Source organism: Ornithorhynchus anatinus, chromosome 5 (assembly GCF_004115215.2).
Source record: "Ornithorhynchus anatinus isolate Pmale09 chromosome 5, mOrnAna1.pri.v4, whole genome shotgun sequence".
NCBI lineage: Eukaryota > Metazoa > Chordata > Mammalia > Monotremata > Ornithorhynchidae > Ornithorhynchus > Ornithorhynchus anatinus.
The window spans coordinates 78,592,681-78,615,181 of NC_041732.1; the positions used below are offsets into that span (position 1 = coordinate 78,592,681).

Sequence of the window (22,501 nt, forward strand, 5' to 3'; positions counted from 1 at the left end):
ACGTGAGGCTCACAGTTAATCCCCCATTTTACAGATGAGGGAACTGAGGCCCAGAGAAGTGAAGTGACTTGCCCACAGTCACACAGCTGACAAGCGGCAGAGCCGGGAGTCGAACTCATGACCTCTGACTCCGAAGCCCAGGCTCTTTTCCACTGAGCCACGCTGGGTCATCAGGTTGTCCCACGTGGGGCTCACAGTCTTCGTCCCCATTTTACAAATGATGGAACTGAGACCCAGAGAAGTGAAGTGACTTGCCCAAAGTCACTCAGCTAAGCGGCAGAGCTGGGATAATAATAATAATGTTGGTATTTGTTAAGCGCTTACTATGTGCAGAGCACTGTTCTAAGCGCTGGGTTAGATACAGGGTAATCAGGTTGTCCCATGTGAGGTTCACAGTCTTCATCCCCATTTTACAGACGAGGGAACTGAGGCACAGAGAAGTTAAGTGACTTGCCCACGGATACACAGCTGACAGGTGGCAGAGCCAGGATTCGAACCCATGACCTCTGGCTCCCAAGCCCGGGCTCTTTCCACTGAGCCACGCTGCTTCTCTATTGTACTCTCCCTAGGGCTTAGTACAGTGCTCTGCGTGCAATAAATACTCAATAAATACGATTGATAGATATCATTCTATATGTAATATATATATATACACACTATATGTATAGTTCTATGTAGTATAGTGTAGACCCTAAGCTCCTTATGAGCAGGGAAAATGCTTATCAACTCTGATGCCTGCAATATGCGATCAATAAATAATAATAATCATGGTATTTGTTAAGCACTTACTATGTGCCAAAAACTCTTCTAGGCACTGCGGTAGATACAAGTAAATCAGGTTGGACGCAGTCCTTGTCCCACGTGGGGCTCGCCCTCTTAATCCCCATTTTATTTTACAGATGAGGCAACTGAGGCAGAGAGAAGTGAAGTGACTTGCCCAAGGTCACACAGCAGACCAGTAGCAGAGCTGGGATTAGAACCCAGGTCCTTCTGACTCCTGTGCTCTAGTCACTCAACCACGCGGCTTGATTGATTGATATATACTGTACTATATATGATATGCATATATACATACACGTGCACATTATATAGATATATATATATATTCATTCATAAATTCATTCATTCAATAGTATTTATTGAGTGCTTACTATGAGCAGAGCACTGGACTAAGCGCTTGGAGTGTACAATTAGGCAACAGGTAGAGACAATCCCTGCCCAGTGATGGGCTCTCAGTCTAATCGAGAGAGACAGACAGCGAAGCAAAACAGAACAAAGCAAAAACAAGACAACATCATCACGATAAATAGAATCGAGGGGATGTACACCTCATTAACAAAATAAAAAAGGTAATAAATAATATATTGCTATCGTTCTCGTCTGTCCGTCTCCCCCCGATTAGACCGTAAGCCCGTCAAAGGGCAGGGACCGTCTCTATCTGTTACCGATTTGTCCATTCCAAGCGCTCAGTACAGTGCTCTGCACATAGTAAGTGCTCAATAAATACTATTGAATGAGTGAATGAATGAATATACAAATGAGCACAGTGCTGAGGGGAGGGGAAGGGGGGAGGGGGAGGACTAGAGGGTTGGGGGGAGAGGAAAGGGAGCAGAGGGAAGGGGGGGCTCAGTAGGGGAAGGCCTCCTGGAGGAGGTGAGCTCTCAGTAGGGCTCTGAAGAGGGGAAGAGAGTTTGGCGGACGTGAGGATTGTATATGTAGTTTAGTGTATAGTGTAGCGTAGATTGTAAACTCCTTGTGGGCGGGGAAAATGCCTACAAACTCTGTTGCACACAGTAAGCGCTCAATAAATACCCCTGGTAAATCGATTGATTGAGACCTCAGACATTTTGGTTTCTGTGTCCAGTCCTGGAGGGCTCCCCCCATCCCGTGGGAGCCGAGAGGAACCAAGCAGAGCAGCAAGACATCCACGCCACGGATCCCAGGAGACCAGCATTTCCCAAGATCCGCTGGGAAAGATGGGCAGAGGGGAGGGGACTCAGGTGGCTTGGCCAGTCTGTGGAAATCCTGGGTGGCAGGACACTGCCCCATACCATCCGCTTAGAAAAGCAGCGTGGCTCAGTGGAAAGAGCCCGGGCTGCGGAGTCAGAGGTCGTGGGTTCTAATCCCGGATCCGCCGCTTGTCAGCTGTGTGACTTTGGGCAAGTCGCTGAACTTCTCTGGGCCTCAGTGACCTCATCTGTAAAATGGCCATTAAGACTGTGAGCCCCACGTGGGACAACCCGATCACCTTGTATCCTCCCCAGTGCCTAGAACAGTGCTTGGCACATAGTAAGCACTTAACAAACGCCATCATTATTAGTGAAGCAGCGTGGCTCGGTGGAAGATCGTGAGTTCTAATCCCGACTCTGCCACTTGCCAGCTAGGTGACTTTGGGCAAGTCACTTCGCTTCGCTGTGTCTCAGTGACCTCATCTGTAAAATGGGCATTAAGACTGTGAGCCCCAAGTGGGACACCCCCAGCACTTAGAACAGTGCTCCGCATATAGTGAGCGCTTAACAAATACCATAATTATTATTATTATCATCGGGTCCTGCGTCCGCTGACCTCAGGGCCACTGTGGCCAGGGGAGAGGAGAGGGCTGCTCTTCCTTCTCCCTCATCCCTCCCCTCATCCCTCCCTCCTCCTGGCCAGGCTGGGGGCAGCGGGACGGCGAGGGCCTGGACACGGGGCCTCAGTGACCTCATCTGTAAAATGGGGATTAAGACTGTGAGCCCCACGTGGGACAAACCCGATTCCCCCGTGTCTACCCCAGCGCTTAGAACAGTGCTCGGCACATAGTGAGCGCTTCACAAATACCAACATTATTATTAGACCAAGACCAGCTTCACTCAGGGTCGGGGGGGAGCCATGAGAGCACAACAAACGCCAGGCTTCGTGCCGCCATGATACTCTTGACCTGGTGGAGGTTTTCAGCGGCTCCGTCAAACCTCTCGGGGGCTGATGAGCGGCTACAAGCTGACCAGGATGACTGCCCCTCCTCTAAACTCCCACCCAGCTGTCCGTCTGGGCAGGGGGCAGTGGATGTGCCCCAGACCCCACCCATGCCCAGGTCGGAAACGGGGAAGACTGTAAATCTCCGTTAGACTGTAAGCTCCTTGAAAACAGAGATGGTGTCTATCAACTGTACGGTCCTCTCCCAGTTGCTCAGTACAGAGCTCTGCACAATAAATACCGACGATTGACTGATTAATTGACTTAACCGCATTTGAGCAGAACCTGGGGCTCCCCACCGGGGTTGATAGCGTCGAAGGACAATCTCTCGTGGGCTACCCAAACCCCCCTAAGGCTAGTGAAACAGAGACAGCTGGCGTTGGGGGCCGCCAGCCTGTCAGTGGAGGCCTCTGAGCACTTCCGCTCCTGCTCGATGCTCAGAAAGCTGCTTCAAATGACCTGGGAACACCAGCACCTTTCGACGTGACGCTGACTGCCACGTGGGATAGTGCTCGTCTGCGGGAAACTCGACGGCAGCGCCCAGCGAGCACACCCACCCGGTGGGCTCTGCGAGCTGGAGAGGGGGGGCTTTCTGTACTCCTAAGAGCCGGGGGGCCGGGGAGGGTGCCGGTCTTCAGGGGCTTAGGTCCCCGCCTGGGCCTCAGGCCTCCGGCGAGGCAGAGAGAGAGCCGGAGACGGATGCGCCAGACACGGCTCGGCCTCCGTTTTAATAATTAACAGCAGTGAATATTGATTTACACGGCCCGCTTCCCGGCCCGACTCCTTCCAGGCACCTGTCGCAATGCGGCCTCAAGATAAACCCGTTCCCACAGAGGGGACGGGTCCCACGGGGGTGGCGATGGAGGGGGGGACGGAGGGGGGGAGCGGACCGGCCGCATCCCGAAACGCTCGGGCCACGACGAGGAAGAGCTGGAGTGTGAAAGCCCAGTGGACAAGAACTCTGACAGAGCCCAGAGCACGTTGGACATGGAGCAATTTGTGCAGAGGGGGACAAGGCTTGGTCTGTGTGGGTGTTGAGGGCTTGATTTGGGGGCGTCAGGGTACACTGAGAGGGACAGCGATTCGTGGCTTCGAATCCCGGCTCTGCCACTTGACAGCCGTGTGATTTGGGGCAAGTCACTCAGTTACCTCATCCGTAAAATGGGGACTAAGACTGTGAGCCCGACGTGGGTCGACTCGATCACCTTGTATCTACCCCGGCACATAGAAGAGTGCTTGGCACGTAGTAAGCGCGTAACAAATATCATCATCATTATTGTTTTAATGAGATGTTCTTCCCCTTGATTCTATTTATTGCCATTGTTCTTGTCTGTCTCCCCCGATTAGACCGTAAGCCCGTCAGAGGGCAGGGACCGTCTCTATCTGTTACCGATGTGTACATTCCAAGCGCTTAGTCCAGTGCTCTGCTCATAGTAAGCGCTCAGTAACTACTATTGAATGAATGAATGAATGAATAGTATCAGCGCTTAGTGCTTGACGCATAGTAAGCGCTTGACAAATACCATCATTATTATTAATAATAAAAAGGGCTCCGTTCTGGGTCCCCTTGTATTCTCCACCTTCGCTCACTCCCTTGGAGACCTCGTTGACTCAAAAGGCTTCCACTACCATCTCCATGTGGATGATTCCCAAATCTATCTTTCTGGAGAAGCAGCGTGGCTGGAGAAGCAGCGTGGCTGGAGAAGCAGCGTGGCTCAGTGGAAAGAGCACGGGCTTTGGAGTCAGGGCTCATGAGTTCGAATCCCAGCTCTGCCACTTGTCGGCTGTGTGACTGTGGGCAAGTCACTTAACTTCTCTGTGCCTCAGTTCCCTCATCTGTAAAATGGGGATTAAGACTGTGAGCCCCACGTGGGACAACCCGATTCCCCTGTGTCTACCCCAGCGCTTAGAACAGTGCTCGGCACATAGTAAGCGCTTAATAAATACCAACATTATTATTAGATCCGTCCTCTCTCCTTCTCTGCAGTCTCACATTTTCTCCTGCCTTCAGGATGTCGCTACTTGGATGTCCCCCCCGGCACCTCAGACTAAACGTCTCCGAAACAGAACTCCCCACCTTCCCACCCAAACCTTGCCCTCCTTCAGACCTTCCCATCACAGTAGACACCACCACCATCCTCCCTGTCTGACAAGCAGTGTGTCCTGGTGGGAAGAGCGTGGACCTCAAAGTCAGAGGACCTTGGTTCTAATTCCAGGTCTGCTACCTGTCTGCTCTGTGACCTTAGGCAAGTCACTTGACTTCTCTGCGCCTCCGTTTTTTGGGATTTTTTTAATGGCATTTGTTAAGCTCTGTCTATGTGTCAAACACTATTCTAAGGGCTGGGATAGGTACAAGTTAATTAGGTCACACACAGTCCTTGTCCCACATGGGGCTCGCAGTCTAAATAGGAGGGAGAACAGGTACTTAATCCCCATTTTACAGTTGAGGAATTTGAGGCACAGAGAAATTAAGCAATTTGCCCAAGGTCACACAGCAAGCACTTGGCAGAGATGGGATTAGAACGCAGGTCCTCTGACTCCCTGGCCCATATGCTTTCCACTAGGCCACGCTGTTTCTCATCTGTAAAATGGGAATTAAATCCTCCTCCTTCCAATTTAGACCGTGAGCCCCATGTGGGACAGGAACTGTGTCCGACCTGATTATCTTGTATCTTATCCAGAGTTTAGCACAGTGCTTGGCACGAAGTAAGTGCTTAACAAATGCCATAATTATTATTCTTATTACGAGCCCGAAACTTTGGTATTATCCTCAACTCATCTCTCTCATGCGACCCACATCTTCAGTCTGTCATCAAATCCTGGCTGTTCTATCTTCACAGCATCTCTAGAATCTGCTCCTCTCTCCACCCGAATTGCTACCCTGCCGGTCCAAGCATTTGTCATATCCGGTTTCAACCACTCCAACAGCCTCTTTGTTCGACCCCCCTCTCTCCAGCTTCTTCCCTCTCTGCTTCAGACTTCACTTTACTCAAAAATTATTCCGTGCTTGTCTCCCCATTCCCCCCCAAACCTCCAATGGTTGCCCATCCACCCCGAGTGGATCCACTCCTTGCCATCAGCGTTAGGACACTCGATCCTCTTCCCCCTCCCCCTAACCTTGCTCATCTCCCATTACCACCCAAAGCTACACATTTCACTCCTCTAACACCAACCCACTCACTCTCTCTCAATCTCGCCCCTCTTGCTGTCAATCCCTTACTCTCTCCTTCCCTCCTGCCGGGAACTCCCGCCCCCTTCATATCTGCCAGACCACTACTCTCTCTATTTTCAAAGCCCTACTTAAATCACAACTCCTCCAAGGAGCCTTCCCTCCATCACTCATCTCCCCTCTACGTCACCTACGTAATTGGATCTGTCCCCGTTAAGCATTTTGATACTCACTCCACCCCAGCCCCACCACACTTACGTTCATATGCTTTGACTCTACCACTTTGCATATCCGTAATGGACGCTGAGGGCCGTCTCTCCAACTAGACCATCGGCTCCTCGAGAGAAAAGGGTCGCGTCTACCCTCTCTCTTGCACAGTTCCCTCCCAGGTGCTTGGTATAAGGCTCTGAACACAGGAAGCGCTCAATAAATAGCACTGGTTGATTGATTGAGATGGAGGAGGTGAACTGAACCCGAATATCTGAACATGTGTGTGTGTGTGTGTGCATGTATGTACACACTTTAGGATGAGGGGCTAAATTTGAGTATCTAAGTGAGGTTTGGTGGGAAAAGCCGGTGGGGGTGTCTCTCAGTTTGGGAGGATTGGGTTTGGGAGGGTGGAGTTGGAGGTAACACAGTAAGCGCTCAATAAATGCAACTGAATGAATGAATAAATGAGGGACCCTCTGCTATCAGCAGAGGGAGGAGGCCCTGGGGGCGCCACAACTCAATCAGAGCCATTAGGTAATAATAATAGTGATTATGGTATTTGTTAAATGCTTACTATGTGCCAAGCACAGTTCTAAGAGCTGGGATAGGTACAAGGTAATCAGATGATTGGACACAGTCCCTGTCCCACATGGGGCCCATAGTCTCAATCCCCATTTTATAGATGAGGTAACTGAGGCACAGAGGGATGAAGTGACTTGTCCAAGGTCACACAGTAGGTAAGTGGCGGAGCCAGGATAAGAACCCACAACTCCTGACTCCCAACCCTGTGCTCTTGCCACTAGGCCATACCGTGCATTGAGCTTGCCTCAGAACCAGGGGTGCGGAGATAGTGAAACCGGTCCAGGGTCAGCCCCAATTTCCCTGGAGGGTCCCAGTCTGTCTGGAGTCCTGGATCCACCCCCAGCCCCTGTCCCGACTGCCCTGGGCCTGCTAGCCTGGCTTTGCTAGCCCAGCCCTGCTGCGGGCTGCTTGGCTGAGGGAAGGGGGTTGGGGAGAAAGACAGAGCTTCCTGGACAGCTTTGAATTCAGGAACTTGGAGAATCATCCCCAGAGAGACTGCGAGAGGTAGGGCGCCGGGATCTGAAGGCCCTGGGGGACAGGAGAGAGTTCTAGCCAAAATGAATGAGAAGTGAGAAGTCCAGCAGTTCCCCAGCTGACTTTTTTTTTAATGGTATTTGTTAAAAGTGCTTACTATGAGACAGGCCAGGCACTGAATTGAGCACTGGGATAGATACAAGCTAATCTTGGTTGGACACAGTTCATGTCCCACATGGGATTCCCAGTCCTAATCCCCACTTTGCAGATGGGGGAACTGAGGAACAGAGAAATTAAGTGGCTTGCCCAAGATCACACAGCGGGCAAGCGGCGGAGTCGGAGTTAGAATCCAAATCCTTCCGACTCTCAGGCCCATGCTCTATCCACTCTATCCCGTTTAGACGGTGAGCCCGTCATTGGGCAGGGATTGTCTCTATCGGTTGCCCGAATTGTACATACCATGCACTTAGTACAGTTCTCTGCACATAGTAAGTGCTCAATAAATACTATTGAATGAACGAATAATAATAATGTTGGTATTTGTTAAGTGCTTACTACGTGCGGAGCACTGTTCTAAGCCCTGGGGGAGATACAGGGTAATCAGGTTGTCCCACATGAGGCTCACAGTCTTAATCCCCATTTTACAGATGAGGTAACTGAGGCCCAGAGAAGTTAAGTGAAAATGAACCGGCAACCCAGCCCCTCACTACAAAGAACCTATTAGGGCTGGGGCTCGGGACAGGGGACACTAGGACGGGCAGTGAGGGGAAATTCTGTGTCCAGCCTACTCCAGAGGTTGCTCTTCTCACCACTGGGCACACCCTAAGGGCCTGGGCAATCTTCAAGAAAGGGGCCTTGGGAGGGGGATGAGAGGGAGGGAGGAGCAGGTGTGGCTGCCACCTGACTCTGCCCTCCTGTAGCCACTGAGGCCTGGCGTCGGGGGCCACGACCTTGAACCCCACAACCTGAACGGGTTGGGTACCCCTGGTCCAGCCCTGTGACATTCCTGCCCACACCTGCCCCTGCCCATCCTTCCCTTCTCCACCTTCAGTCCTCTCCCTCTATCTACCCCCTCAACATCCATGCATCCACCATTTCTCCTCCTCACAGCCCTGGGCCCCTCCCTGGAAATGACCCCGGAGTAAGGACGCAAGTGAAGGGTTGGTTACTCACTGGGCCCAGAGACCCCACAGTAACAAAGCCAAGTACACTCTTCACCCACCCAGGAGGCCCTACTATCATTCATTCCATCCATCATTCAGTTGTATATTCAGTCATATTTATTGAGTGCTTACTGTGTGCACAGCACTGTACTAAGCTCTTGGGAGAGTGCAGTATAACAACAATCAGACACATTCCCTGCCCACAACAAGCTTACAGTCTAGCTAACAAAGCTGGGGCACCTCTCGGCCTGGCCGGGAGTACAGAGTTCCCGTGGAGAACAGCCCTAAGGTCGGGGAGGTCAGTGGTTTGGGCTCTCAATCAATCCATCAGTCGTACTTGATGAACACTTATGGTGTGAAGAGCACCGTACTAAGCGCTTGGGAGAGTACAGTAATACAGAGTTGGTAGACATGTTCCCTGTCCATAGAGATTTTATAGTTTAGAGCGGGAGACAAACATTAATATAAATAAATCAATTATGGATCTGTATGTAAGTGTTGTGGGGCTGAGGGAGGGAGGATGAAGAAAGGGTACAAATCTAAGTGTAAGGGCAACACGGAAGGGAGAGGGAGGGGAGGAAAGGAGGACTCAGGGAAGGCCTCTTGGAGAAGATGTGCCTTCACTAAGACTTTGAAGGTGGGGTCTCTGGAGGTCTCTGAGCGGTAAGCATATTCTGAGCTGACAGCATTCATTCATTCATTCATTCAATTGTATTTATTGTGTGCTTACTTTGTGCAGAGCACTGTACTAAACGCTTGGAATGTACAATTTGGCAATAGATAGAGACAATCCCTGCCCAACAGCGGGCTCACAGTCTAAACGGGGCGACAGGTAACAAAACAAGTAGGCATTAATACCATCAAAATGGATAAATGGAATCATAGATGTATACACATCATTAATAAAATAGAGTAATAGATAATATATACAAATATACACAAGTGCTGTGGGGAGGGGAAGGGGGTAGAGCAGAGGGAAGGAGTAGGGGGAACGGGGAGGGGCGGGGGCAGAGGGAAAGGGAAGGCTTCCTGGAGGAGGTGAGTTCTCAGTAGGGCCTTGAACAGGGGAAGAGAGTTAGTTCGGGGGTGACGAGGAGGGAGGGCGTTCCAGGTCAGTGGTGGGACGTGGGCCGGGGTCGACGGAGGGACAAGGCGAGAACGACAGTTCCCCTTCTGTCTCCTCTTCCTCAGCTCCTCCACCTCCTGGAGGCTTGGCCCAATAGAATTTCAAATGTCGCGGAGGGCAGGGGAAGAGAGAAGAGAGGGGAGGAGAACTGGGCTAGGGGGCGAATACTCCCCTCCTGCCGGAAGGCACGATGGCTAAGATCCTGCTTGGTATCTGCTCGCATTTGGTCCATTCCACAGCCGGGATGCACTAGGAGCTGGTGGCCCTGGGGGAAGCGGCATGGCCTAGTGGAAAGAGCTCGGGCCTGGGACTCAAGTGACCTCGGTTCTAATCTCGGCTCTGTCGCTTGCTTGCTCCGGGCAAGTCACTTAACTCCCTGTGTCTCAGTTCCCTCATCTGTAAAATGCAGATTAAATGCCTGTTCTCCCTCCCCCTTGGACTGTGAGCTCATTGAGGGACAGGGACTCCGCCTGATCTGACTAATAATAATAATGTTGGTATTTGTTAAGCGCTTACTATGTGCAGAGCACTGTTCTAAGCGCTGGGGTAAACACAGGGGAATCAGGTTGTCCCACGTGGGGCTCACAGTCTTAATCCCCATTTTACAGATGAGGGAACTGAGGCCCAGAGAAGTGAAGTGACTTGCCCACAGTCACACAGCCGACAAGTGGCAGAGCTGGGATTCGAACTCATGAGCCCTGACTCCAAAGCCCATGCTCTTTCCACTGCGCCACGCTGCTTCTATTTCTGTGCCCAGTACAATGTTTGGCTTATACAAGTAATAATAATGCTGGTATTTGTTAAGCACCTACTATGTGCAGAGCACCGTTCTAAACGCTGAGGTAGATACAGGGTAATCAAGTTGTCCCACTTGAGGCTCACAGTTCATCCCCATTTTACAGATGAGGCAATTTAGGCCCAGAGAAGTTAATGTTGGTATTTGTTAAGCGCTTACTATGTGCAGAGCACTGTTCTAAGCGCTGGGGGAGATACAGGGTAATCAGGCTGCCCCACGTGAGGCTCACAATCTTAATCCCCATTTTACAGATGAGGGAATTGAGGCACAGAGCAGTTAAGTGACTGGCCCACAGTCACACAGCTGCCAAGTGGCAGAGTCGGGATTCAAACCCATGACCTCTGACTCCCGAGCCCAGGCTCTTTCCACTGAGCCATGCTGCTTCTCAAGTGACTTGCCCACAGTCACACAGCTGATAAGTGGCGGAGCTGGGATTCAAACCCATGACCTCTGACTCCCAAGCTCGGGGGTCTTTCCACTGAGCGACGCAGCTTCCCAAGTACTCAACAAATACTGCAATTATTATCATGATGGATCTGCCTCTCTGAGGCAGGGGCGGCCTGGAGAGTCTGAGCCCGGCGCTCCTGCTAAGCTTGTCCCGGAGAGCGTGCCCCACGCCGCCCGGGGCGTTGGGGCAGAGTGATGGGGACCTGCCTTGGGTGGGCATCACCAGAGTGTCTGATGTTCATTGCAATCACCTGAGGGGTGCCCAGGCCCAAGATCGGAGCTGGACAGGCAAGGGATCCTCCTTACCTTGGGGCAGAGGCAAGCTGTGGGAAGAGGTGCCGAGTCCACGCGAGGCAGGTCTAGGACGTGAGGGAAGGGCTGGCTCTGACCATCACTTCTCCTGCAAGAGAAGGGGAGCGGTGGGTCAGGTTAGGGCCAGACAGGGAACCGTGGGGGAGGGACCCTAGAGCCGGGGTCAGAAGGAAGCCCTGTAGGGTCCAGCTGGGAGTTGGCAAAATGAGTCAGTTATATTTATTGCGCACGTATTGCGTGCAGAGCACTATACTAAGCTTTAGGGAAAGTACAATATAATGATAATGATGGTATTTGTTAAGCGCTTCACTTTGCGCCGAACAGGGTACTAAGCGCTGGGGTGGATACAAGCAGATCGGATTGGACACAGTCCCTGTCCCACGTGGGGCTCACCGTCTGAATCCCCTTTTTACATATGAGATAACTGAGGCCCAGAGAAGTGAAGTGACTTGCCCAAGGTCACATAGCAGACGAGTGGCAGAGCTAGGATTAGAACCCATGACCTTCTGACTCCCAGGCCCTTGCTCTAGCCACGATATAAAACTGAACAGGCATATTGAGCCCTCCTTTCCCTCTGCTCCTCCTCCCCTCCCCATTCCCCCCCTCCCGCCCTCTGCTCTTCCCCCTTCCCCTCCCCTCAGCACTGTGCATATCTGTATATATTATTACCCTATTTATTTGTTAATGATGTATATATCTCTATGATTCTATTTATCTCGATGATGTCTGCGCTAGACTGCTTGTTTTGTTTTGTTCTGTTTTGCTTTGCTGTCTCCCCCGTCTCTGAGCCCGTTACTGGGCAGGGATTGTTGTCTCTATCTGTTGCCAAATTGTACATTCCAAGAGCTTAGCACAGTGCTCTGCACAAAGTAAGCGCTCAATAAATACTATTGAATGAATGAATATTCCCTGCCCACAACGAGAGGGAGACCCCAGCTTCCTTTTGGCATCTTTCCAAGGTGGGAGGGGCAAGGTCCAGAGGATGTGGGGCTCGGGCAATGCCTGAGTCTCCCAGGTTGGGACCCCTGAACCCCGACTCTCCAGGGACTTGGAAACTCAGCCCAGACACAGGTAACCACAATCCCAGTTGCCGCCTTCAGACAGAAGAACCTGGGTTCTAATAATAATGTTGGTATTTGTTAAGCGCTTACTATGTGCAGAGCACTGTTCTAAGCGCTGGGGTAGATACAGGGGAATCAGATTGTCCCACGTGAGGCTCACAGTCTTTCATCCTCATTTTACAGATGAGGGAACTGAGGCCCGGAGAAGTGAAGTGACTCGCCCACAGTCACACGGCTGACAAGTGGCAGAGCCGGAATTGGAACCCATGACCTCTGACTCCCAAGCCCGGGCTCTTTCCACTGAGCCACGCTGCTTCCCCTAATCCCAGCACCACCACTTGTCTGCTGTGTGACCTTAGGCAGGTCACTTCATTTCCTCTCTGCCTCAGTTACCTCACATATAAAAGGAGGAATAAGTCTGGGAGTCCCACGTGGGACACGGACTGTTTCCAACCTTGTTTCTACCCCATCGATTAGTACAGTGCCTGGCAGATAGTGAGCGCTTACCAAATACAATAAAGAAAAAAAAGATCTCCAAGGAAAGTCAAATGGCAGAGAGCAAGCAGGGGGACGGTAACTCCCAGCCAGCATCCACCTGTCCTGACGGCTGCTGGGAGAAGCGTCAAGTCCTGCCTCCCCGAAATGGTGGAGGAGGAGGAGGAGGAAAGGAGGCAGTCAGCAGAGTGGGAAAGGAGATGTTCTGGGGCTCTGTCCCCGGGGCAAGGGGAGAGAGGAGATGTCCAGGGATTCTGCCCCCAGAAGAGGGAGAGAGGAGATGTCCAGGGACTCTGCCCCACGAGTGGAGGGGGAAAGAAGATGTCCAGAGGCTCTGCCCCCAAGAAGAGGGGAAGAGAAGATATCCAGGGACTCTGCCCCTCCAGTAGCTCTATCCGCCAGCCATGAGCTCCTTAGTGAGGGAAGCAGCGTGGCTCGGTGGAAAGAGCACGGGCTTTGGAGTCGGGGGTCATGAGTTCGAATCCCAGCTCTGCCACTTGTCAGCTGTGTGACTGTGGGCAAGTCACTTCACTTCTCTGGGCCTCAGTTACCGCATCTGTAAAATGGGGATTAACGGTGAGCCCCACGTGGGACCACCTGATTCCCCTGTGTCTCCCCCAGCGCTTAGACAGTGCTCTGCGCGTAGTAAGCGCTTAACAAGTACCAACATTATTATTACAGACAGTAAGATGGGGACAGGGAAGGGAGTTACCCATGGACAGAGTCAGGCAGTTGCAGGTACTGTCCTTCCTGAATCCTTGTTCTGGGTGCCCAGGGGTAGAGCAAGAAGGCACTGCCCCTGCCCTCCAGGACCTGACAATCTGATGGTGCGGACAGAGAGACAGAGGGACAAACGGCTCGTTTAATTTGAAGCCCAAGGGAAGGAGGGATATAAAGGTTATAATAACATTAATGGTGTTTGTTAAGCACTTACCATGTGCCAAGCACTGTAGTAAGGACTGGGGTAGATACAAGGTAATCAGGTCAGACACAGGAACTGCCCCATGTGGGGCTCACAGCCTAAGAGGGAAGGAGATCGGGTATTGAATCCCCGCTTTTACAGAAGAGGAAACTGAGGCACGGCGGGACCTTTAATGACTTGCCCAAGGTGATAGAGTAGGCAAGTGGCGGGGTCGGGATTGGAATCAGGTCCTCTGAGTCCCAGGGCCAGGCTCTTTCCACTAGACCTCAATGCTGCATAAAAACATGAATGGGAGCAATTCTGAAGGCTCACCTCCTCCAAGAGGCCTTCCCAGACTAAGCCCCCTTTTCCTCAGCTCCCCCTCCCCATCGCCCCGACTCACTCCCTTTGCTCTACCCCCGCAACCCACCCCACAGCACTTGTGTAAATATATGTACAGATCTATAATTCTATTTATTATATTAATGCCTGTTTACTTGTTTTGATACGTATATATGTCTGTAATTCTATTCCTTTAGAGTGATGCTATTGATGCCTGTTTACTTATTTTGATGTCTGTCTCCCCCCTTCTAGACCGTAAGCCCGTTGTGGGCAGGGATTGTCTCTCCTGCTGTACTTTCCAAGCGCTTAGTACCGTAGGGTGACTGGAGGGATGGGAAGAAGTAGATTCAGGAAGGGCTCTACTGACAATCGCACCGTCTGCAATGCAATATTAAGGTTCTCTGCCCTCTTGGAGTCCTGCAATCCAATGGGGGAGACACTGACCAAAATGATTTACAAACACCTGGGGCAGGCGGAAGTACAAGGACCTAACAGGTACTGGTGCGAATATATCGGGGTGAACCATCTGAAGAAATGATCAAAGATACAGTATAATTGAATTTAGTCCAGGGGCTGGTCCAGAAAGTAGAGCCTCTTCTGGGGATTGGGAGACTTATTGCCTGCCACTGGCCGACGAGAGTGAAGACCGCACGTGCACGTCACAGTGTGGAACGTCCCTGCCCACCTAGTCTATCCTGGACCTTTGTGCCTTAGTGGGAATATATCAGGCAGACACCCAACGGGCAGGGCCGAGAGAGAACTAGGGACACGGGACAGACCATTGCACTAAAATTGGTTCCTCTTGGTGTATTCTCAGTCCCGAAGCCTCAGGACTGAGCCCCTTCAAATCCTTCCTGACGGAGACTCCAGCAGCGAAAGGGAACAGCCATAAATTCACAAGGAGCATGGCATGACGACAGAGGATAGAGCAGGGGCCTGGGAGCCAGAAGATCATGGGTTCTAATCCCGGCTCCGCCACTTGTCTCCTGTGTGACTTAGGCAAGTCGCTTCACTTCTCCGTGTCTCAGTTACCTCATCTGCAAAAAGGGGACTGAAACTGTGAGCCCAGTGTGGGACAGGGACTGTGTCCAATCCGAACTGCTTATATCCACCCCAGTGCTTAATAAACTAACTGGCACAAAGTAAGTGCTTAACAAATACCATTATTATTATTATTATTATTAATAATAAGGGCCGAGGGTGGAAATTAAACACTTAGTGGCTAAGGATGGCTGTTGGGAGGATGCAGTGAGTGTTGTGAACTAACTGGGGAAGACTTCCTAAAGGAAGGATTTTTTTTGTTCTGTTTCGCTTTTTAAGAGGGCTTTGAAGGGAAGGAGAATGTGTCTTGCAGGATTTGATCGAGGAGGAAGTTCTGGGCTGGAGGAAAAGTGTGAGCTGGGGGGTCAGAGGCAAGTCAAGAGTGAGATTTGGTTGGGAGATGAGCTTGGGAGGAGGAAAGAGAGTCAGTGAGTGAAGAGAGAGGTTATGACGGGGGGGAAAGTTGATGGAGAGGGGCTTGGGACCAGCTGTGCTCTGTGGGGACCCGCTGGATTCGGAGGGAAATGGAGAGGCTTCCGAGCTACTGGAGAAGTGCGGGGCCGTGCGCCAAGTTGACGTCGGAGGGAGGAGATCCAGGGAGCAGTACGGAATAGAGACAGAAGAGGAAAAGGGCTGGAGGCGGGGTGACCCGGGAGGAGGCGGACGCAGCAGTCTAACCGGGTTATGACAGGAGCTTGAACCAGCGTGGCGACTGTTTGGGTGGTGAGGAAGGGATGGGTCAGGAAGGCTTCCGGAGGGAGGTGAGCCGCGAGCAGCCTGGCGAAGGAGGAAAAGGACACGGTTTGGTGGAGAGGAGGGGGGAGAGCATTCCAAGAGGGGGATCGGCGTGTGCGGTGGCTCACCGGGCAGATGGGAGAGGGGAGGGGGGTGTGCGTGTGTGCGTTCGTGTGTGATCGGGGAGCCGATCCAGCGTCGGCTGGACCCAGGTGACTGTCCTTGGCAGCTTAGAGGGCCATGGCCCAAGGCCTGGCGCTGACAGGCTGGTCACTGAGCACGCCTCCTCCGGGAATCTTAACCCCTCCCTACGTGCGTTGCTGTGTTTGGGGAGTGAGCTTGGAGCCCGGCCAAGACCCAGAGCCCAGCGGTCAGTAAGTGCGGGGCCCAGAATGGGGAACGACTGGGCCTCCCTGTCCCGAGGTGAGTCAGGTGTGAGCCTGGGTGGGGTGAATCCTCCCCTTCCCGGGCTGGGGGCTGAGTCACCCTCCGAACAGACGGGGTGCTCCACATTCCCTGACACGGAGTAGGCCTCCTGGCGCGGGCCCAGACGGCCGGGCCTGGGGCTCTGGGGGTGAGGGTTGAGACGGAGCGGCCACTTAGAGCTGCTTCTCTCCTTGGGGCACAGTCCCGGTCCGTGTCCTATCCTGTGACTCCTGTAGAGGGAGAGGGAAGCCGAGGCCTGGGAGGGACCTCACCTGGCCCGGGGACATCAAGGGGGCTGGGGCTGAGCCGGGACGGGACTCCCAGCCCCTGAATTTCCGGTGCGTCACTGAGCCGGGAGCCTCATTGAACCAAGGGGCCAGGCAGACAGCTCAGAGTCTCCCAGCCCAGGGGTCCATGCCTTACTCTCCCCAGGGCAACACCCCTCTCTTGTTCAACCTGAAACCTGTGCGCCTGAGGCCTGCTTAGAGTGGGGGAACCAGCCCATGTGCCCTACCCTTCCCTCCCGTCTGAATATTTAGCTCCCGCCCTTGAACTCCACGTCACTGTGAGAAGAACTTGTCCCCTCCTGGAATGCCCTCCCCTCCTCCTCTCTCCTCTGACAAATCTGCCCTTTCTTCCTTCTCAACCCAGCTCAGGACTCACTGCCCCCAAGAAGGCTTCCCTGATTACTTCAGCCTAAGTCTAGTCCCTCCCGGGCTTGGGCGAGTGGGCAACATTTAGGCACTTCTGGCCTGTGGATCTACCCTCGGGGCCAGGGAAGAAGCAGCCTGCCAGGTGAGCCTACCAGGCCCAGGTTTGCTCCTTCTTTCCTCCCCCAGCAGCATCCAGGGCAGAGATTGGAGGGGAGCCATCTTTTGGGGAGCGGGTGTCTTGGTGACTGCAGCGGCGGCTGCCTTGGGGTCCCCCCAGGGGTGGTGGGCCTGGAGCAGGGAGGCCAGTTCCCTGGGTCAATCGATCAATCCATCAATGGTTCCTTTCATGCTGGCAACCGGCCAAGTCCCCAGTAGGCAGGATGACTGGATCGCTGACTCCAGGTACCAGCATGTGAGTGCCCATTTCTACCCTGACCTTGGCTGGCTGTGGGGACCCTTTACCTCTTTAGGGCCTTGGGGAGGGGCCCACCTCAAACTACCCCACTGCCCCCACCCCACCCATCCCTGGTCTAGGCAAGGAGACAGCAGGGTGAGAGATGGCGAAGCCCCAGAGCGTTCTCTGCTTGGAGGTTCTAGAGAGAAGACATCTTTTGGGGCCTGACCCCAGGGACTGGGGTCAGTGGTCAGCTCGGTGGTCAGCCTGTGGACTCCCCTAGTTTGTGGCCCCTCTGGCTCCCCGGATCTCGTTCTGCTTGATGCTTATGGAGCCTCTTGAAGGGCGGGAGGGACTGAAAGATGGACTGAGGGGCCGAGGAACAGAGAGACATAGAGAGAGATAGAGGGAGACAGAGGATGGAGGGACCAAGACCTAGAGGGAGAAAAACAGATGAATTGAGGAAGAGGGTCAGAGGGCCCGAGAGGGAGATTGGGACAGAGGGACAGAGAGAGAGGGGGACAGAGAGACACAGAGACTGAGGGACTGAGGGCCGGGGGAAAGGGGGGAGGGGGGAAACAGAGGGCCAGAGGGTTGGAGATGGGGCTGGAGAGGCTGCTTTCACTGGATCTGGCAGGTGACCGGACCCAAAGAGAGTTCAGGGGAATGGGAGAGGTTTAGTTCAGGCCTGGGCCATGCTGGCCCTGGACAAAGCGGGAGGGGCCTGAATTTAGACTCACCAACTGGGATCATCTCCATCCTTGAGGTCTGGGCCCTGGGAGAGGGATGGGGAAGAGCCCTGACAGCCAACTCCCCGGAACTGCACGATCAACCAGAGGCCTTCTCCATGGCCCCAGGAATGCCCCAAAACTCTAGCCCCAAATGATACCTCTCAACCTCAGAATGGCCTAAGAAGCGGTGTGGCCTAGTGGATAGAGCACAGGCCGGTGAGTCAGAAGGACCTGGATTCTAATCCCGGCTCCTCTCCCTGTCTGCTATATGACCTTAGGCAAGTCATTTCACTTCTCTCTGCCTGTTACCTCAGCAGGGGATTAAGATTGTGAGCCCCATGTGGGACAGGGACCCTGTCCAACCTAATTAACTTGCATTTTCCCCTGCACTTCGTACAGTGTCCGGCACATAGTAGGTGCTTAAAAAATATCATAAAACAGTCTACTGCCTTTGGCCCCCACCCTGCCTCCTCCTTCTCCTCCTCCTCTTCGTCCTTGGGTCACCCTGAGTGCCCACCTGTGCCCGCGGGGCCCTCGGAGCTGATTTCTTCCGGTGGAAGGTGGGGCTGGTTTCAAATTCCAAACTTAAGGAAACTCCAGCACTCCAGGACCTCTGAGCTCCTCCGGAGTGGGTTTACAGCACTGAATCCAGCCAAGTTCCTACAGTTGCATTTCCTTATTTGCTCTCTTTAACCTCTTACGGGTCAGGCTGGGGGCAGAACGTGGGTGCCCCCCGGGCTGGAGAGGCCTGTGGACATCAGCCCCGCTCCTGGCCAGAGTCCCGGGAGCCAGCCCCAAACTCAGGAGCCAGTCAACCAGCAGCAGCACCCCGAGTCGCCAGAGTGGCAAGTGGGTCTCTCCTCCCCCAAGCCCAACTCGGCAAGCAGATCCTCTGGATTTGGCCCTCATCCGGTGTGTCAACTCCTCGACAATAGTTTTCCTGGTACAGGTGATGGGGGAATGGAGAGGGCTGTCACCCCAACTACCCTGGAGAAGCAGCATGGCTTAATGGACAGAGCATGGGGCCGGTGAGTCAGAAGAACCTGGGCGCTCTGATCCCTGCTCTGCCACTTGTCTGCTGTGTGACCTTGAGCAAGTCACTTCATTTCTCTGTGCCTCCATTACCTCATCTGTAAAATGGGAATTAAGAGCTTGAGCCCCATATGCGACAGGGATTGTGTAAGGTGTTATTATTAGTAGTAGAATTAGAAGTAGTAGTAGAGAAGCAGCGTGGCTCACTGGAAAGAGCACGGGCTTTGGAGTCAGAGGTCATGGGTTCGAACCCTGGCTCTACCACTTGTCAGCTGTGTGACTTTGGGCAAGTCACTTAACTTCTCGGTGCCTCAGTTACCTCATCTGTAAAATGGGGATTAAGACTGTGAGCCCCACGTGGGACAACCTGATTCCCCTGTGTCTACCCCAGCGCTTAGAACAGTGCTCGGCACATAGTAAGCGCTTAACAAATACCAACATTAGAATTGTGATATTCTTTAAGTGTTTACTATGTGCCAGGCACTGTACTAAGCACTGGGAGAGATACAAGCTAATTGGATTAGACTTAGTCCCTGTTCTCATGAGGCTCACAGTCTTAAACCCCATTTTACAGATGGGGTAACTGAGGCCCAGAGAAGTGAAATGACTTGCCCAAGGTCACAGAGCAGACAGGTAGTGGAGCAGGGATCAGAACCCTGGTCCTTACGACTCCCGAGTCCATTCTTTATACCCACTAGTCCATGCTGCTTCCTAAAGATAGGAGAGAGTAGAAAGTTGGGGATCGCCAGCCCTTCTCCTGTCTGCTCCCTCATTCTCACTTAACAAGTACCATAATTATTTTTATTAGTAGTAGTAGTAGTATTACTCTGGCACTTGGCAGGGGAAGGGGCCTTTCCTTAATCGATTAGTCAGTCAATCCATTGTATTTATTGAGCGCCTGTCGGATACAGAGCACCTTACTAAGCACTTGGGAGGGCACAGTATAACAGAGTTGTTAGATACGTTCCCCGCCCACAAGTTAACATTCTAAAGAGAAGCAGCGTGGCTTAGTGGAAAGAGGCCGGGCTTGGGAGTCCGAGGTCGCGGGTTCGAATCCCGGCTCCACCACTTGTCCGCTGTGTGACCCTGGGCAAGTCACTCAACTTCTCTGTGCCTGTTCCCTCATCTGTAAAAATGGGGATTAAAAAATGTGAGCCCCACGTGGGACAATCTGATTACCCAGTGTCTTCCCCAGCGCTTAGAACAGTGCTCTGCACATAGTAAGTGCTTAACAGACATCATAATTATTATTATTATTAAAGGGGAAGGAATCTTTATGTCCTCCTGCCTGGCTCCTGACTCTGTGGCCCAGATCATAATAATGTTTAATAATAGTAGTAATAATAATAATGATGATGGTGGTATTTGTTTAGTGTTTACTACGTGTCAAGCACTCTCCTAAATGCTAGGGTAAATGTTTCCAACCTAAAAGTATCAGGTTGGAAACAGTCCCTGTCCCACATAGGGCTCATAGTCGTAAACCCCATTTTACAGACGAGGTAACAGAGGTACAGAGGAGTGACGTGACTTGCCCAAGGCCACCCAGCAGACAAGAAGCAGAGCAGGGATTAGAACCCATGACCTTCTGACTCCTAGGCCTGAACTCTATCCACTAGGGAATGCAGATCCCCATTGTTTCCCTCCAATTCCCAGTCCTGTGTCTCTCCAGAGCACTCTCCCCACCGTCGCTTCCGTTCAGTGTCCTTCAGGAATGCCTCTCCCTGCCCTTGTCCCCTCCTCACCAACCTAAGCGCTCTCCCTCTCTCCTCTGGCAAGGCAAATTGCACAGTCTCTGCTGGCCCACAAGCGTTTTCTTGTCCAGTTTGGGAACTTCCAGTCTTTGCTCTAGCCCTATAGTGAGCCAGGGGAGAGGAGAGAGGAGGGGAGGGAAGATGGGAGGAGAGAGGAAAGGAGGGGCCAAAGGAGAGAAGAGGAGGGGGAGGAGGGGAAGGAGGAAAGGAGGGAAGATGGGAGGGAGGAACAAAGAGAGGAGGGGAGGAAGGGGAGGGTGGGGAAGAGGGAGAAAAGGAGAGGGGAGAAGGGAAGGGAGAAAGGAGGACAGAGGGAGAAGAGGAGGGAGGGCAGAGGGAGAAAAGGAGGGAGGAGAGAAGGAACGAAAGGAAGGAGTGGAGGAGGGAGAAAAGGAGGGGGGAGGGAGAAAAAGAGGAGAAGAGAGGCAGATAGATGATGGACCAGGAGATTCTGCTGTTTCAGTTCCTCAACACCCATCACCCCATCACACACACCAGCACCCTCCCCTGCGGGGACCCCAGAGAAATACAAATAGGGGCTGCCTTAACGGCCTTGGGGAGCTCCCTACATGGGGGTCCCTCTGGACTCTGGACGGGATAAAATCCTGCCTGCCAACCTGACTTGGCCTGTCACCAGGCTTCAACTCTGTGCTACCTGAGTTCTGTCAGTCAATCAATCAATAGTTGTTCCTCAGCCAGGCAAGCATATAGCCCCAATCAATTAATCAGTAGTATTTTGTTGAATGCGGTCTTTGTGCGGAACATTTTACTAAGCACTTGGAAGAGAAAAAATAGAAACGTGATCTCCACCTTCAAGGATTTTACAATCTAGCGGGATAGACGATCGATTAATCAATCAGTGGTATTTATTAATCATTTAATGTGTGCAGAGTACTGTACTAAATGTTTGGGAAAGTGCAATATAACGAAGTTAGTAGGAACGTCCCCTGCCCGCAACGATTTACAGTCAGAAACTAAAATTAATTAACTTCTCTGTACCTCAGTTTCCTCATCTGTAAAATGGGGATTCAATACCTGTTCTCCCTTCTACTTAGACTGTAAGCCCCATGTGGGGTAAGGACTGTGCCTGACCTGATTAACTTTTATCTCCCCCAGAGCTTGTAACAGACCTTGACTCGTAGTAAGCACTTAAGAAATATCATAATTATTAGATAGGAGGAAGCAACAGAGTAAAAAGATGTGGATGTAAGTGCTACAGAGTGGAGTGTAAGGGGAGAAATACCCAGCAATTCCCAGTCACGTGGAAGTGTTGAGATGTGTGTTGGGGGAGAGAAGGGGGAATAGGGTAGGAGATGGGAGATTAATCGGGGAAGTATTCCTGGAGGAGATGTGATTTTGGGAGCACTTGGGGAGAGCAGGGCTGCTGGATGTAAAGGGGAAGGGAGTTACAGGGGAAAGGGAGGGGTTGAGCAGGAAGTCAGAGGTGAGGGAGTTGAGAACAGGGAACAAGGTGAGAAAGTTAGTTCACAAAGGGCAAAGTGTGAAGGTTGGGTGACTGTGGGAGATCAGCAAAGAGGTGAGAGCTGATTGAGTGTCTTCAACCCAATGGTCATGAATTTCTGCTTCTGATATAGAGGAATGGGCAATTTATGGAGGATTTTGAGGAGTGGGTGGTCTGCACAAAACCATGATCTGAGCATGGAAAGAGGCTGGAGGCGATAGTTGAGGCAGGATATGTCAAGTGCTT

The 22,501-nt window shown here is 52.3% G+C and overlaps 1 protein-coding gene across 6 annotated transcripts in view; it reads right to left on the bottom strand.

The window, feature by feature from the left end:
- LOC100087082 (RAP1 GTPase activating protein) overlaps positions 1–22,501 on the bottom strand; it is an 84,751-nt gene that overhangs the window by 33,665 nt on the left and 28,585 nt on the right. For 5 of the 6 annotated variants that reach the window (XM_029065794.2, XM_029065790.2, XM_029065796.2 and 2 more), the window contains exon 3: positions 11,226–11,319. The exons of the other annotated variant lie outside the window; for it this stretch is intronic. In XM_029065794.2, coding sequence (XP_028921627.1) covers positions 11,226–11,319 — 94 coding nt within the window. The remainder of the gene's footprint in view (positions 1–11,225; positions 11,320–22,501) is intronic. 6 annotated transcript variants of the gene reach the window in all.